Source organism: Boleophthalmus pectinirostris, unplaced genomic scaffold, assembly GCF_026225935.1.
Source record: "Boleophthalmus pectinirostris isolate CB_2022bp ecotype Guang Dong unplaced genomic scaffold, ASM2622593v1 HiC_scaffold_1, whole genome shotgun sequence".
Taxonomy (NCBI): domain Eukaryota; kingdom Metazoa; phylum Chordata; class Actinopteri; order Gobiiformes; family Gobiidae; genus Boleophthalmus; species Boleophthalmus pectinirostris.
The window spans coordinates 37,307,336-37,321,427 of NW_026570970.1; the positions used below are offsets into that span (position 1 = coordinate 37,307,336).

At 39.9% G+C, this 14,092-nt stretch overlaps 1 protein-coding gene across 1 annotated transcript in view; it reads left to right on the forward strand.

Annotated features, from left to right (window-relative positions):
• LOC129408961 (integumentary mucin C.1-like) overlaps nucleotides 1-716 on the forward strand; it is a 2,096-nt gene extending 1,380 nt beyond the window's left edge. The window contains exon 5 of the mRNA XM_055153915.1: nucleotides 663-716. Coding sequence (XP_055009890.1) covers nucleotides 663-716 — 54 coding nt within the window. The remainder of the gene's footprint in view (nucleotides 1-662) is intronic.
• Nucleotides 717-14,092: the final 13,376 nt, after the last annotated feature.

The window sequence follows — 14,092 nt, forward strand, 5'->3', positions numbered from 1 at the left end:
TATGTTTCTTTAGAATACTTGACTCTTCTTGTAGTATGAATGTATTTGTGTGTTTTACCAGGACAGTTAAAGACTTACAGACGTGTTATAACAGGGAACATTATTTATGCACTTAAGAGAGAAGCATCAGTGTTTTATTATAAATGATTTGTGTTGTGTTTCAACAGGTTCTACAATCAGGTGTAGTGTTTGTTCAGACCTCACTGATCCAACATGTTCTAAAATAAATGCACCCGCCTGTCCAGACGCAAACATGTGCTTTGTATCAACAACACAAAGTAAAATTTCATCCTAAAATTCATTCATATTTTCTTTCTATGAAATGGGTATTTTACAAACTTTTATTCCTTTACAGTTACTCAGGGTGGAACTACTACTACCAGAATAATAAAGAAATGTGCAGACTCCTCGCTGTGTCCAGTTGCAGACACACAGACATACTCCTTAAACACTGGATTTGGTCAAGTGTTTGCACAAGCCACCTGTTGTAACAAAACAAACTGCAACAAAAATACCCCACCACGTGAGTACACTTCATTTGTTTAAAAAAGACAACAATGGTAAGAGGATAAGAGTCAAATCAACAAACAGTACATTTGTGGAATCAAAGAAAACAAAGAGTTAAAGTTAAAGATGTACTGATGTAGTGGTGTGTGTGGCAGTGCCATCGCCCCCTGGACCTGATTCCCTGGGATGCCCAACCTGTGATCCTCTGACAGGCAGATGTGATGCTTCTGTACGATGTAATGTACTGGAGACCAGCTGCTTCATAACAACAGGTTTGTCTTAAATCAGTGGAATACACTTGTTATTTACAGACACATTCTATATTGATTTGCTTCTTGTGAGCTCATAAATAACATGTTTAAAATAATGAAAGTGGAAATTCAGCCTGAAGGATTTCAAAACAAGATAAACATCTCAGCTAAAACTTATGATGAGCTTTTCTTACTACAGCTGTTTTGATTTTTCAGCAACAACACCTTCATCGACCATCGTCCAGGGCTGTGCTTCACCAAACACGTGCTCCAACTCTGTTCTGAACACACTTCTACCTGAACTGTCCCCGATCGAAACTGTGACTGGACCAAGCTCCTGCTGTACAAGTGATGTTTAACTTCTTGTTTGTAACAGACTAATCACTGCCCTGACAAATCTGTAAATAAACTGTCAACTCCATTTGTAAGAAACAAATCAATACATTTTATAAAAGTGTATATAAATAAAATCTGGACAAATGGATTCCTGTCATTTGTATTTGATGATTACATTGTACAGAGAGCACAGAGTTGGATGCTGAGGTTGCATGAAGTGAATGGATTTGAAATAGAGGACACAGATGAAAACTCCATCATGAAGAGTGCTTTGTTTTGCAGCAGCAGAGTCCAGGGCAGCTGAGCAGGACTTTTCTGTGAGCACATCTCTCCCAGACCTGCTTTACATGTGCACAGGCCACACACAGAACTGTCCCATCCTTCTGCAGTGACACCAGGGCTTTAGGTCAGCTTCAGAGGGAACCTGATCATGATCAACCTGAAATGACAAAAGATGACACGCATAAAGTATTTGTCATTTGATCAAATCGGTGAACACGGCAGGAGAGAGAACAGATCAGTTGGTCAGCGATCTATAGGCTCATTTCTCCATACAACTTATAACCCTTTTGAGCCCCCAACTTTCCCCAACAACTAAACTAAACAAGCACTAGAAGAAGCCATCGCTAAATTGAACAAAATAATTGCGTCAGTTTTGCGCATAGAACCTTCACTCATTTCTGACGTCCATCATGGTGCAACCACGTGATCAGGTGATGTCGGTGCAAAGGGTCAATAACAGACAAAATGGTCCCACAAGTCTCCCACAATCTCCCATATGATTGTGTATTTGGTTATGTACTCTCTGCAGAGACAGTAGGGTGGTCTGCTTTAGTTTGTTCACTAAAACATTTACATCTATACAATACATCAACAGTATAAACAGCCAGAATGTTTAAATGTTTGAAGAAGTAATGTTGACTCGCCTGCTGCTCAGAAAGAAGAGAGAAAGTGTCGTAGTTCCAGTTTTTTGCTGCTGTGTATGAGAACACCGACTGTCCCATCACAGGACGTGTAAAGGGAACGGTCAGATCAGAATTTACAGATGAGTAAGATGTTAACTGGAAGAAGCCTCTTTAAGGAGGGGGAGCAGCATTGGGGGGAATCCTGTAGAGCAGCTCCAAATCTAAATACAGGCTTAAATATTTCACTTGTTGTACATTATTAATAATTTGTCTTTGAACACTAAGTTGCAGACCACAGATTTGCTTCTTGTTTAAGTACACTGGCACAGGTTTTATTTTAGTATTTAGAGTGAGGTATGAAGCCTGTAGCCATTTGGCTAAACTATCAAGTGCTATTGAAAGCTTGTCAGCCTCCTCTGTGGCGCTTCTTCCATGGGAATAAATAACCGTATCGTCAGCATACATTTATATTTCCACATCTGCACACACCGCGGGTACTGGTATATAGATATATCATTGATGTAAAGGCAGAACAACAATGTCAACATGATAGAGCCCTGTGGAATTTCTATTTAAGAGGCTTTAAGTACAAGAGTTTATCGTTAATATGACTTTCCAGACAAATTCAATTTTGTAAGTTTTGACAACAATACTGCATGATTCACAGTATCAAATGCTTTAAAGTCCAAGAATACTGCAGCAACCACTCACCATTTTTCCAACTCTGTTTTGATCTTTTTAACAAAATCACAACAAGCTGTCTCTGTTGAATAGTTACCCCGAAACCCAAATTGCATCGGGTGGAGTAGATTTTCAATATTCAGATGTGCCACAAGTTTTTTCTGCTACTGGTTTTTTCAATGACTTTAAAGGCAGCAGGCAAAACACTTTGGCCTGTAGTTACTGACCTCTTTTTGCCCCTACATTTGTGGATTGGGATCACTATAGCTGTTTTAAAAGCAGCAGGGACTCTACTGTCTTTAAACGATTGGTTAATAATGAAGGTGAGGGTAGAGTACGATTTGTAATAGTAGCAGCAGTGGTTAAAGTAGTGGTTGTAGTACAGTCCCTGACAAAAGTCTTGTCGCTTATCCATTTTGTAGAAACAAAAGCTTATAACCTGACTTTAAATTAATCGATTGGTTTTAGAAATGTCTCATATGAAAGCTAAAACCCTCCCAAATTATGCTCAATAAACTAAAATAAATTTGCTTCACTGAAGAAAGATTGATCATTTAATGAACACAGAAGAGATTTTGGCAAGACAAAAGTTTTGTCGCCTACAGAAAATTGAACAAATAATTTACTTCAAATACAAAAATATGTTGCATAACGTCAGTGAATGAAGTAGTGGTGCTGTGAGATCCATATTTAATATCTTGTATGACTCCATGAGCTTGAAGGACGCATCCATGCGGTTTGACAATGATTCATACAATTTGTTGATGAAGTCATCAGGAATAGCAAAGAAAGCGTCTTACATGCCTCCCAGAGTTCATCAAGATTCTTTGGTTTTGCCTTCCATGCTTCCTCTTTCATTCTACCCCAGACCTGCTCAATGATGTTCATGTCTGGTGACTGGACTGGTCAGTCCTGGAGCACCTTGATCTTCTTCGCCTTGAGAAACTTTGATGTAGAGATAGAAGTATGTGATGGAGCACCATCCTGCTGCAAAATTTGACCCCTTTTATGGTTGGGAATGTAAGAGGAGCTAATATGTCTTGATATTTTAGGCTGTTGATATTTGCCTTCCACCCTGCAAATGTCTCACACACCCCCAGACTGGATGGAACCCCAGGCCATGATTTTTCCGCCACCAAACTTAACTGTTTTCTGGGTGAATCTTGGATCCATGTGGCTCCAGTAGGTCTCCTGCAATATTTGTGGCGGCTGTGATGTTATTCAACTGAGGATTCATCTGAGAAATCCACCTTCTGCCACTTTTCCAGTGTCCGTCCTTTTAGCAGGCTGTGGGCCTTGGCAAATGCCACATGGTTTTTTAATTGCCTTTTGTTTAGTGCTGGTTTCTGTGCACTGATTCGACCATGGAGGCCATTTTGAGACAGAATTCTACAAACTGTTGTGGTTGACACAGGGACTTGAGGTGACCAGGCCTGGTGGAGTCTGCTGCAGTGGAAAAGGGGCCTTGGATTTTCGAATCAACAAACGGTCCTCCGGAGCAGTTGTCTTGCGGGGTCTGCCGGACCTGGGCTTGTCAAAAACATCTCCAGTCATTTCAGATCTTTTTCTTATTCTTTGTACTTGACGCTGAGACACATTGAAGGTGTCACCACCTCAGCAGTGGATCTGGTCTTCAGCCTCTTGATAATTAATGCTTTGGTTTCAGGGTGGATCTTAGGCATGTTGTCAGAGGTCAAGTTGCAGTTGATGTGAAGGTCTGGTGTGCTGGGCTTTCTTTTTACACAAACCCTAACTGATTGATCAGTAACTGATCACAGGTGAGGCTGTAATCTAGGATTGGGTGCATCATATGACAAGACGACAAGACTTTGTCTTGCCAAATCTGACCTTTCTGTGTTCATTAAATGATCAATCTTTTTTCAGTGAAGCAAATTATTTTTAGTATATTGAGCATAATTTGGGAGGGTTTTAGCTTTTATATGAGACATTTCTAAAACCGATCGATTAATTTAAAGTCAAGTTATAAGCTTTTGTTTCTACAAAATGGATAAGCGACAAGACTTTTGTCAGGGACTGTAGTAGTAGTAGTAGTAGTGGTTGAAGCAGTAGTATGTGTATTCTATAACAGAGGGGTACAATTTCCATAGCTATTTATCATTAGCAGTAGCTTGAGATGTTTCCAGACCCATTCTTCTAATTGCTTTATTTAGTCTTTAAACACACAGTAGTAGGCTAGTCGACTCATCATCCAAAACAGATGTTCATCAAGATGTAAGTAGTTTCCATCCATTTTCTTCAGCCTATCTTGGGCCGGGTCACAGGAGCAGCAGTCTAAACAGGGACTCTCAGCCTTCCTTCACCCTGGACACTTCCTCCAACTCCTCCAGGGGGGACACAAGGCTTTCCCAGGCCAGCCCAGAGACATAGTCCTTCCAGCATGTCATAGGTCTTCCCCTTCCTCCTCCCAGTGGGACATGCCTGGAACACCCAGGGAGGCATCCAGAAGGCATCCGGAATAGATGCCTCCTCAGTCTCCTCAGCTGACGCTGCACCGATTCACCTGTCAATCTCACGCTCCATGCTCCCCTCACTTGTGAACAAGACCCCGAGATACTTGAACTTGTTCACTTGAGACAGGGACTCTCCATCCACCCGGAGTGGGCAAGACACCTTATTCTAATCAAGAACCATGGCCTCTGATTTGGAGGAGTTGATCTTCATCCCAGCTACTTCACACCTGGTCTGATGAAGACATTAGGACAACATTATCTACAAACAGAAGAGATGAGATCCTTTGGTTCCCAAACCGGACTCCCTTCAGCCTCTGTCAGGAATTTCTAGATTGCACCTAGAAATTCTGTCCACAAATACAATGAACAGAACTAATGACAAAGCCCTGGCGGAGTCCAACATGCACTGGGAGCAGATATGCCAGCAATGCAAACACAGCTCCTGCTCTGGTCATACAGGAACTGGACAGTCCTTAGCAAAGGGCCCTGGACTCCATACTTCCGGAGCACCCATCACAGGACAAAACGAGGGACATGGTCAAATGCCTTCTCCAGATCCACAAAGCACATGTGGACTGGTTGGGCAAACTTCCAAGAACCTTGCCAACCACCTCAGTGACTTCAGCCAGGGTGATGGACGAGTCCACCTCCAAGTCCTCAGCCTCTGCTTCCTCCTCAGAAAATGTGATGGTGGGATGGAGGAGATCCTCAAGGTATTCCTCCCACCGTCCATCAACATCTCCAGTCGATGACAACAGCTCTCCCCCCGCACTGTAAACAATATTGGTGAAGAACTTCTTCACCCTCCTGATGCATTATAATAATATAATATTTTGCCAGAATTTCTTTGAGGCCGACCTATAGTCCTCCTACCAGCCACAAGTTTTTGCCTCTGTACCTCACGAGCCAGCAAGGCTCAAGAGGACTTCTTCAGTCTGACGGCATCCCTTATGTCTGGTGCCAACCAGTGGGTTCAGGGATTGCTTCCGTGATAGGCACCACAGACCTTACGATCACAGTTATGAGCGGCTGCATTGACAGTAGAGGCCGAGAATATAGCCCACTCAGACTCTATTTTCCCAGCCTCCCCTGTGATTTGGGAGAAGCTGTCCCGGAGGTGTGAGTTGAAAGTTCCGATGACAGAGGGCTGTCATTCCCAAGAACTAGACAGATCTTTCTGGCCTTTCTTCCTCCACCACCAGCAGACCCAACTCACCACCAGGTGGTGATCGGTTGACAACTCAGTTGAAAGTGGCCAAGCTGGTCAAAGGTCAGATGACATGACAACAAAGTCAATCATCAACCTGGTGCCATGTGCACTCATGGAGGCCCTTCTGCTTGAATATGGTTTTCATTATGGACAAACTGTGACTAGCACAGAAGTCCACCGCTGAACACCACTCGGGTTCAGATCAGGGAGGCCGTACCTCCCAGTCACCCCTCTCCAGGTGTCACTGTCATTGCCCACTTGGTATTGAAGTTCCCCAGTAAAACAATTGAGTCGGTGCACTGTCTAGTACCCCTCCCAGGGACTTTAAGAAGGTCATGTACTCTGCACTGCTGTTCGGCTGGTAGTGGTTTTACGTTGGGGCACTTGTGATTTTTGTTGTGTGTCCTTTCATTCTTTTTTGTGTAGACCTTAGATTTTTAGGCACAAAACTCGTATGTTAATTCTGTTATTTTATTTCTTAGTTTAGGTTATTTTCTGTATATATTTTAGCCTGTTTACCTTTTACATAATTTATGCCATTTTTCACCTTGGATTTCTTGTTACTTCCCTGACCCCAATGAGCTGGGTCGTAACAGGCCAGTACCATAGTGAGATACCTGTCCCCGACCTGAAGGCACAGATACGCAACCCTCTCATTCACCCAGGTGAACTCCAACACACAGCAGCTCAGCTGTGGGGCAATGAGCCCCAGCCCACACCAGCCCACCGCCGCTTCCCGTGGCCAACGCCACAGAAATGGAAAGTCCAGCCCCTCCCAAGGAGTTGGGTTCTAGAACCTAAGCTGTGCGTGGCAGTCAGGCCAACTATATCTAGTCAGTAGAGATGCGCAGATTGCAGTTACAGCCGCAGTATCCACGGCTAAACCGCGGGCCGGGCAGATGACGTGACGAAAAAGAATATTTTAATAAAATTCGGGTGGGTGGCGGTTTAAGTACTGAAATAATAATAATAAAAAACAATATATATATATATATATATATATATATATATATATATATATATATATATAGTATATATATATATATGTATATATAAGTGTTATGAGATATGTCTTTACTCCTATGTGCGATGTTTAGAGTGGCGTGAGAGTGAGTGACTGCGTGCGCACTCCTGAGGCATGAGCTTTTTGAATGGGCCTTTCGTGTGGAGTTTGCATGTTCCTCCCCATGTATGGGTTTCCTCCGGGCGCTCTGGTTTCCCCCATCAACCCAAAACATGCTACATAAGTGGAATAGCTGATTGCTAAGGTCAGTTAAATACAATCAATCAATGAACCTGCTCAGGGACGAGCTCAGGTGGAAATGAGTACTGGTGCTACAACCTGGTACAAGCATCTCTCGAGTTAAGGTTCATGTATATTGTGCACTGTCCCTGTCTCATTAAATAAATAAACTAATTGAATTATCTAAACACATAAGACACAGTGTGACTTATTGTCACTGATGTTGTTCATTATCTTTGTGATGTTGCAGCCTGACCTTCTCCAGCAGATGGCGCCACTGTTCTGGGTGATGTGAAGAGCTGGTTCTTAGGTTTTCCACTGTACAATTAATCATTAATCAGTAGTAGTACACCTTGTCAGTGGATATGTCCCAGAGATGAGACGTACATCACTCAAATCAATCAAACCCTTACCCTCACATTTTCTACGCTTCATAATTTTGTTTAGTTTACAGTTTTATTGTAGCAGCAGGAGGTGTTTTGGTTGGTTTGAGTTTGAGTTGGTTGGTACAATATACACCTGACATGACTCAAATCTGACTCACATTTAAGTGCAAATGACAGGTTGACTAATCATTTCAGTAAAACACAGTTAATGTGTAATATTGAAGATTTGTGCACGTTTCTTTTGTAGTCCTGGTTGAACACAGGGAGCAGATGTGACATACATAAGTAATGCCACAACTTTTATCTAGCAGCCACAATGTAACAAAAGGTCAAGGCTTATATGTATACACGAGATAAGATAAACCATTTTTTGTTTCACAGCGGGGAAAAAATACACAATAGTTATCATTGTAGACCATAGTTAAATTGTGCGTGCATTTGAGAAAATTCTCCATGTTGATGACATAAGTAGAGGATGTATTCCATTTTATAACTTATGCACTTTTTTTTTTTTAACATCCACAAATTACCACAGGTACTCTTTGACCAAAGCAAGTCAAAATTAGAAAAAAATCTTGATGATCAAACTAAAAGAGGCTTGAAGAGGTTTTACGCCAAAGCAACTCTCTCCATTTGTCCAGGCTGAGGACCGGTACAGAGGACACACAGCACAAGACCCACCGCCCGTACCTGTATAGGTTAGTGTGCCTCTTGTCAACTGAGAACCCTCGAGGGTCCTTTTGAGCTACTTTTTTTTTCTTTTCAATCATCATTATTTGTGTTGAAGTCATGTGAAATTTCCCAAAAGTATCATGGATCAAATGCCATCATGATTTCTGTTTTCCCCCTCGAGATATATAAATATTCTTTTGTACTTTAAAACTCACATCTCTATATCTATTTATTCTACTAATACATGTGCAAACTTTGTATATGTATTGTGTATTTTTACACTATAAGCCAATGTTGCATTAAAAGTACAGCCCGATAAAAATAAAAAAAAAGTTGAAAAATGACATATTTTCAAAATAAATAGACTGAAGTGATAAACATAAGATAAATTTATTAGAATTATCAATAATTCATGGTGGATTTTTTTTCTTGTTTTTGAATAATTGTGTTTTGAATGGAAGAGGTTTATGTGTGAACAAATGACTTATTCCCATTGACTTCAGTTATAAATGCATATCATGACATGTTTAATTTAGCTTTTATATGTGTGTGTGTGTGCGTGTGTGTGTGTGTGTGTGTGTGTGTGTGTGTGTGTGTGTGTGTGTGTGTGTGTGTGTGTGTGTGTGTGTGTGTGTGTGTGTGTGTGTGTGTGTCAGCAACAGCACCATCAACCAACAAACACTAGAGGGCGGTAACGTTATGTAAGATAGTCACGATCCTCATTCATTTCCTAAAAAAAACTACTACTACCACTACTACTACTACTACTACTACTACTACTACTACTACTACTACTACTACTACTACTACTACTACTACTACTACTACTATAATAATAATAATAATAATAATAATAATAATAATAAGAAGAAGAAGAAGAAGAAGAAGAATGTTGATATTATTATTATTACTGTTAATAAATTCAACCACAAAATGACAATATTCCATAGGTGAAATAAATAAATACTTTTCCACGAATAAGAATAAGTCGACACATTCCTCCACCAGAGAGATAAAAAGTACTGTAACATTTCTAAATCAACTGTACTTTAGCTTCAATACTGTGACAAGACAGAACCACCAGGTGGCACTGAATGACACTAAATAATAGTCAGCTGAATATGAGGGCGAGGAGTGACAAACAAATGACCTGTAACTGCGATTTGTTCCCAGTCATAAATATACAAATGTTCACTTTCAGACTAATTTACTCAGATGTTTAGGCCAATGCTTTTAATGTTCTGTTTTTGTTGATGCAACTGTCTTTAAATAACATTATTTTACAGTTCACACATTTAAAAAACAAACATACAAAAAAAAAAAAACATTAATACTAATTTAAGCTAAGAATAAGTTTTATTCCTACTGTTGGTGAACAGAATTCACAAACAGGAACTTGCTTCAGCGTTGCAGCACAAAATATGATACAAATACAAAATATACACATATGGACAGGACAACAATTCAAGTAAATCACAGTTGTTTAAAGTGGCAGTAACTGGTGTTATTAAACCTGTATGAAGTAGATCTGTCCACTGTTGTGTGCACCCACAGATATTTTCCACTCTGATTCTATTTCAAGAGGCTAGCTAGGGAGCTACCATATGTGGCACAAATGTGGGAGAAAATCTTCCAGAGGAAACACTTTGAAGGAATGGACCATTTCATCAGCAACTGAAACACCAGAGCAGAGTAAGAGCGAGGCCTTTCCTGTTGTGTTCACCTGGCGCCCCCTGGAGGCTGCTGTGATGCTGCAGGACACAGAGGAGGAACATTTTGGGCTTTTCCTCTCCTCAAACTGCCCTGACACAGGATCTGCTCTCCCACCTGACCAGTCCTTCTGTTAAACGGCACTGAGACCTTTGACAGAGACACAAAGCTGAGACGCACAGTGGAAATGTTGCAGCAACATCAGTCGAAACTAGGGATGGGCATTCGATGAAATGTTCTTAATCGATTATCAGAAGAATTAACTATCGATTATCGATTAATCTTTAACGTTTTTATATTAAAATGATCATCATTATTATTACTATCTGCACTAATCTGCATAAATAAATTCAACTTTACGACATATAAACCGTAACCACTCTAGAGCCACATCAGCTGTTTGACATTATAATGTGTTTAATTCAGTTTTGTTCAACTCTCACAGAAACAAAACTTAAAACCGCATCGCTAATTTGCATAAACTCAGCAAAGATAAAACTCCAGCTCTTGTGCGTTGATGCGGTTCAATTTCTGTCGGATTAAAAGACATGACTCAGGTGAATACAGGTTAGTGTGACCGTATTTGCGTTTGTCAAAACCAGGACACCGTACGGGGGGAGGGAGGTGGGGACTCGTCATCCACATTAAGCGACTCTCACCTGGAAAAGCTTTTTCCCACTGGACACCGAAACATATGTTCCTGCTTTGTTCGCTGTGCACATGGACTCGCACTTGTGTCGAACGCAACGGAAAGCCTGGAATTTCTTGTACAAATCATCGTTAAATACACATTTGTGCTTCAGTACGTTGCAGACTGACCCACTGTTTGTGTCAGAGACACATGTACACACCTGTTTGGTCACACTACACACAGCAACCTACATTCGGTTTGTCGATTAAAATTAACATAATAAATGGAATTCTTAATGATCAATTATCGATTAATCAATTAATCATGCCCATCCCTAGTTGTAACCGTTTACTGCAGCAAAACTTGAATTTCCCTCAGGATCAATAAAGTATCGGTCTGTCCGTCTGATGAACTGTATCACGTGTGCAGGGTGAATCCTGTGAACACTCACACCTCCTTTGCTCTAGGGTTGCCTCTGTTCTGGAACTGCCTTTTACCTGCGTCATCTGGAGTGGAGTCTAGTTTTAGTCCTGTTTTGCAGAAACATCAAACAAGGCGGGGTAATTACATGTGTGACGCAAAGGTCAATTATTTTTAATTAATTGACTATGGGTAATTTAAGCAAGACAATTACATTACTCATTTACACAGTTAATCACGTAGATCCAATATTATTAGTATAACCAGGTGAGATGGGGCATTCTGAAGGCAGCAGGGCCTAGGGGTGGGTGAAACACAATTTCCACAAAACAAGATACAAGGCTGGACCTACGAGAATGAGACAAGATGAGAAATTGATGTAATTCCTAATAAATAAATTGTGTGATTCAGTTCAGAATTATAGATTTAATTTTATTGAATATTTTGTTGCCGTTCTAGAAACGCTTTTGGTACAGGTGCACCGATCCAGCTTTTTAAGTTCCGATACTGATTTTGATTCTATAACTTTAAGTATCTGCAGATACCCGATATTAACTGATCAAGTATTTATTTACTTTAAACAAAAAATTATAAAATACGACAACACGGATCCAAATGCAGTTTTCCTCATGTGTGCACACTCTTGTGACTCAAGATCTTGTCCCATCAATATGAACAAATTCAACCACAAAATGTCAATATCCGGTAGGTAAAATAAATAAATACTTCTCCTTAAACGAGTTGCTTGCAATAAGTCGACCCATTCCTCCACCAGAGAGAGATTTAGTGGTCTTTAGTGGTCTCAGTAAACAAATCTGTCAAACAAGTGTTATGGGAATCTTTACATAATCATCTTTAATGACTTGTATAAGCATTTATGCAAACGTGTAAGTCAACTTAATCATTGTTAAATCAGACTTTATCCTGTAGCCAGAGGCCTCATAGGGGCCTCTCACTTCCAGGCTCCAGACTCATATAGTTGTGTCTGAGCTCACTTCTTTTTCACATGTTGTTTTACTGCCAATGATCCAGCTTTGTGTTGACCGTCCTTGTAAGATGGTGTTATGTTTGTTTTTTTTTACATATTGCTACGTGGCTAGACATCGTACATGAAGTAATGTAACGTTTCTAAATCATCTGTACTGCTGTTTAACTGCAGGACCGATGCTTTTAGTGCTCTGCTTTTGTTATTCCAAATGTCTTTAAATCACATTTCACAAATGTATAAAACACATTATTACTACTAATACTTCACAGACAGGAACTTGCTTTGCGTTATGGTGTAACACAAAATATTAAACAAGGTGGGGTAATTACATGTTTGACGCAAAATTTAATTATTTTTAGTTAAATAACTATGGGTAATTTAAACAGGCCAATTACATTACTCATTTACACAGTTACACAGTTGAACAGGTAGTTTCAGTATTATTAGTATAACCACATCCAACTCTGTACCTTCCAAGATCAATGAGATGGGGCATTCTGAAGGCAGCAGGGCCTAGGGGCGGGTGAGACACAATTTCCACAAAACAAGATACGACATTGGACCTACTAGAATGAGACAAAATGAGAAATTAACGTACTTCCTAATAAATAAATTGTGTGATTCAGTTCAGAATTATAGATTTTATTTTACTTAATATTTTGTTGCCGTTCTAGAAATGCTTTTGGTAGAGATGCACCAATCCTGCTTTTTCAGTTCCGATACTGATTTTGATTCTATAAATTTAAGTATCAGCTGATACCCGATATTAGCTGAGCAAGCCTTTATTTGCTTTAAACAAAAAATAATAAAATAAGACAAAAGTGATTCAAACGTAATTTTCCTCACGTGTGCACACTTGCGGCTCTAGATCTTGTCCCATACCTACAGTAGTAGAGCTCTTTAGTAGAGAATTTGCCTAGTTGTGTTGGGATATTGTGGCCCCTCTCTCTGTAACTGCTGTAGTGAGCCTCGTCATTTTGGTCGTAAATGTTCGTATTAACACACTCTACGTGATTCTGGTGGGTTTTTTTTTTGCTATTTTGTCCATCAAATTCAGAATATAGGGCTCCAAATTTACTGAACGCTATGGGTGGCATCACTTTTACACAGTCTGTGATAATGGCACTGTTTTCTGAAGCTATTGTGATTTTATTTATTTATTTATTTATTTATTTTCAGTGTAGATAGTCATAGTAATTATGGAGATATGAAACTTAAACCAGGTACACAAATCTGCAGTCTGACAATTACACAGTAAACTCCACCTAAGAATTCTGACCAAAACGTGTGAATGAAACAAAACACAACTCCAGATCTGTTTTTGACATGACATTTCAACATGGCCTAGAGTTCATGTTCACAAGAATCAATTTTGCGTGATACAGGACCTTTAAGTACATGACTCAGTTCCATATTTTGAGCACAAGGAAGCAGGACCAGAAGCTATGGTCATGTTGAAATAATAAAGTTGATGATGGTACTTGAAGATTTTGATGAAAGACTAAAATGGTGATAAAGGGAGTTCTTCAGTGGTCTCAGTAAACAAATCTGTCAAACAAGTGTTATGGGAATCTTTACATAATCATCTTTAATGACTTGTATAAGCATTTATGCAAACGTGTAAGTTGACTTAATCATTGTTAAATCAGACTTTATCCTGTAGCCAGAGGCCTCATAGGGG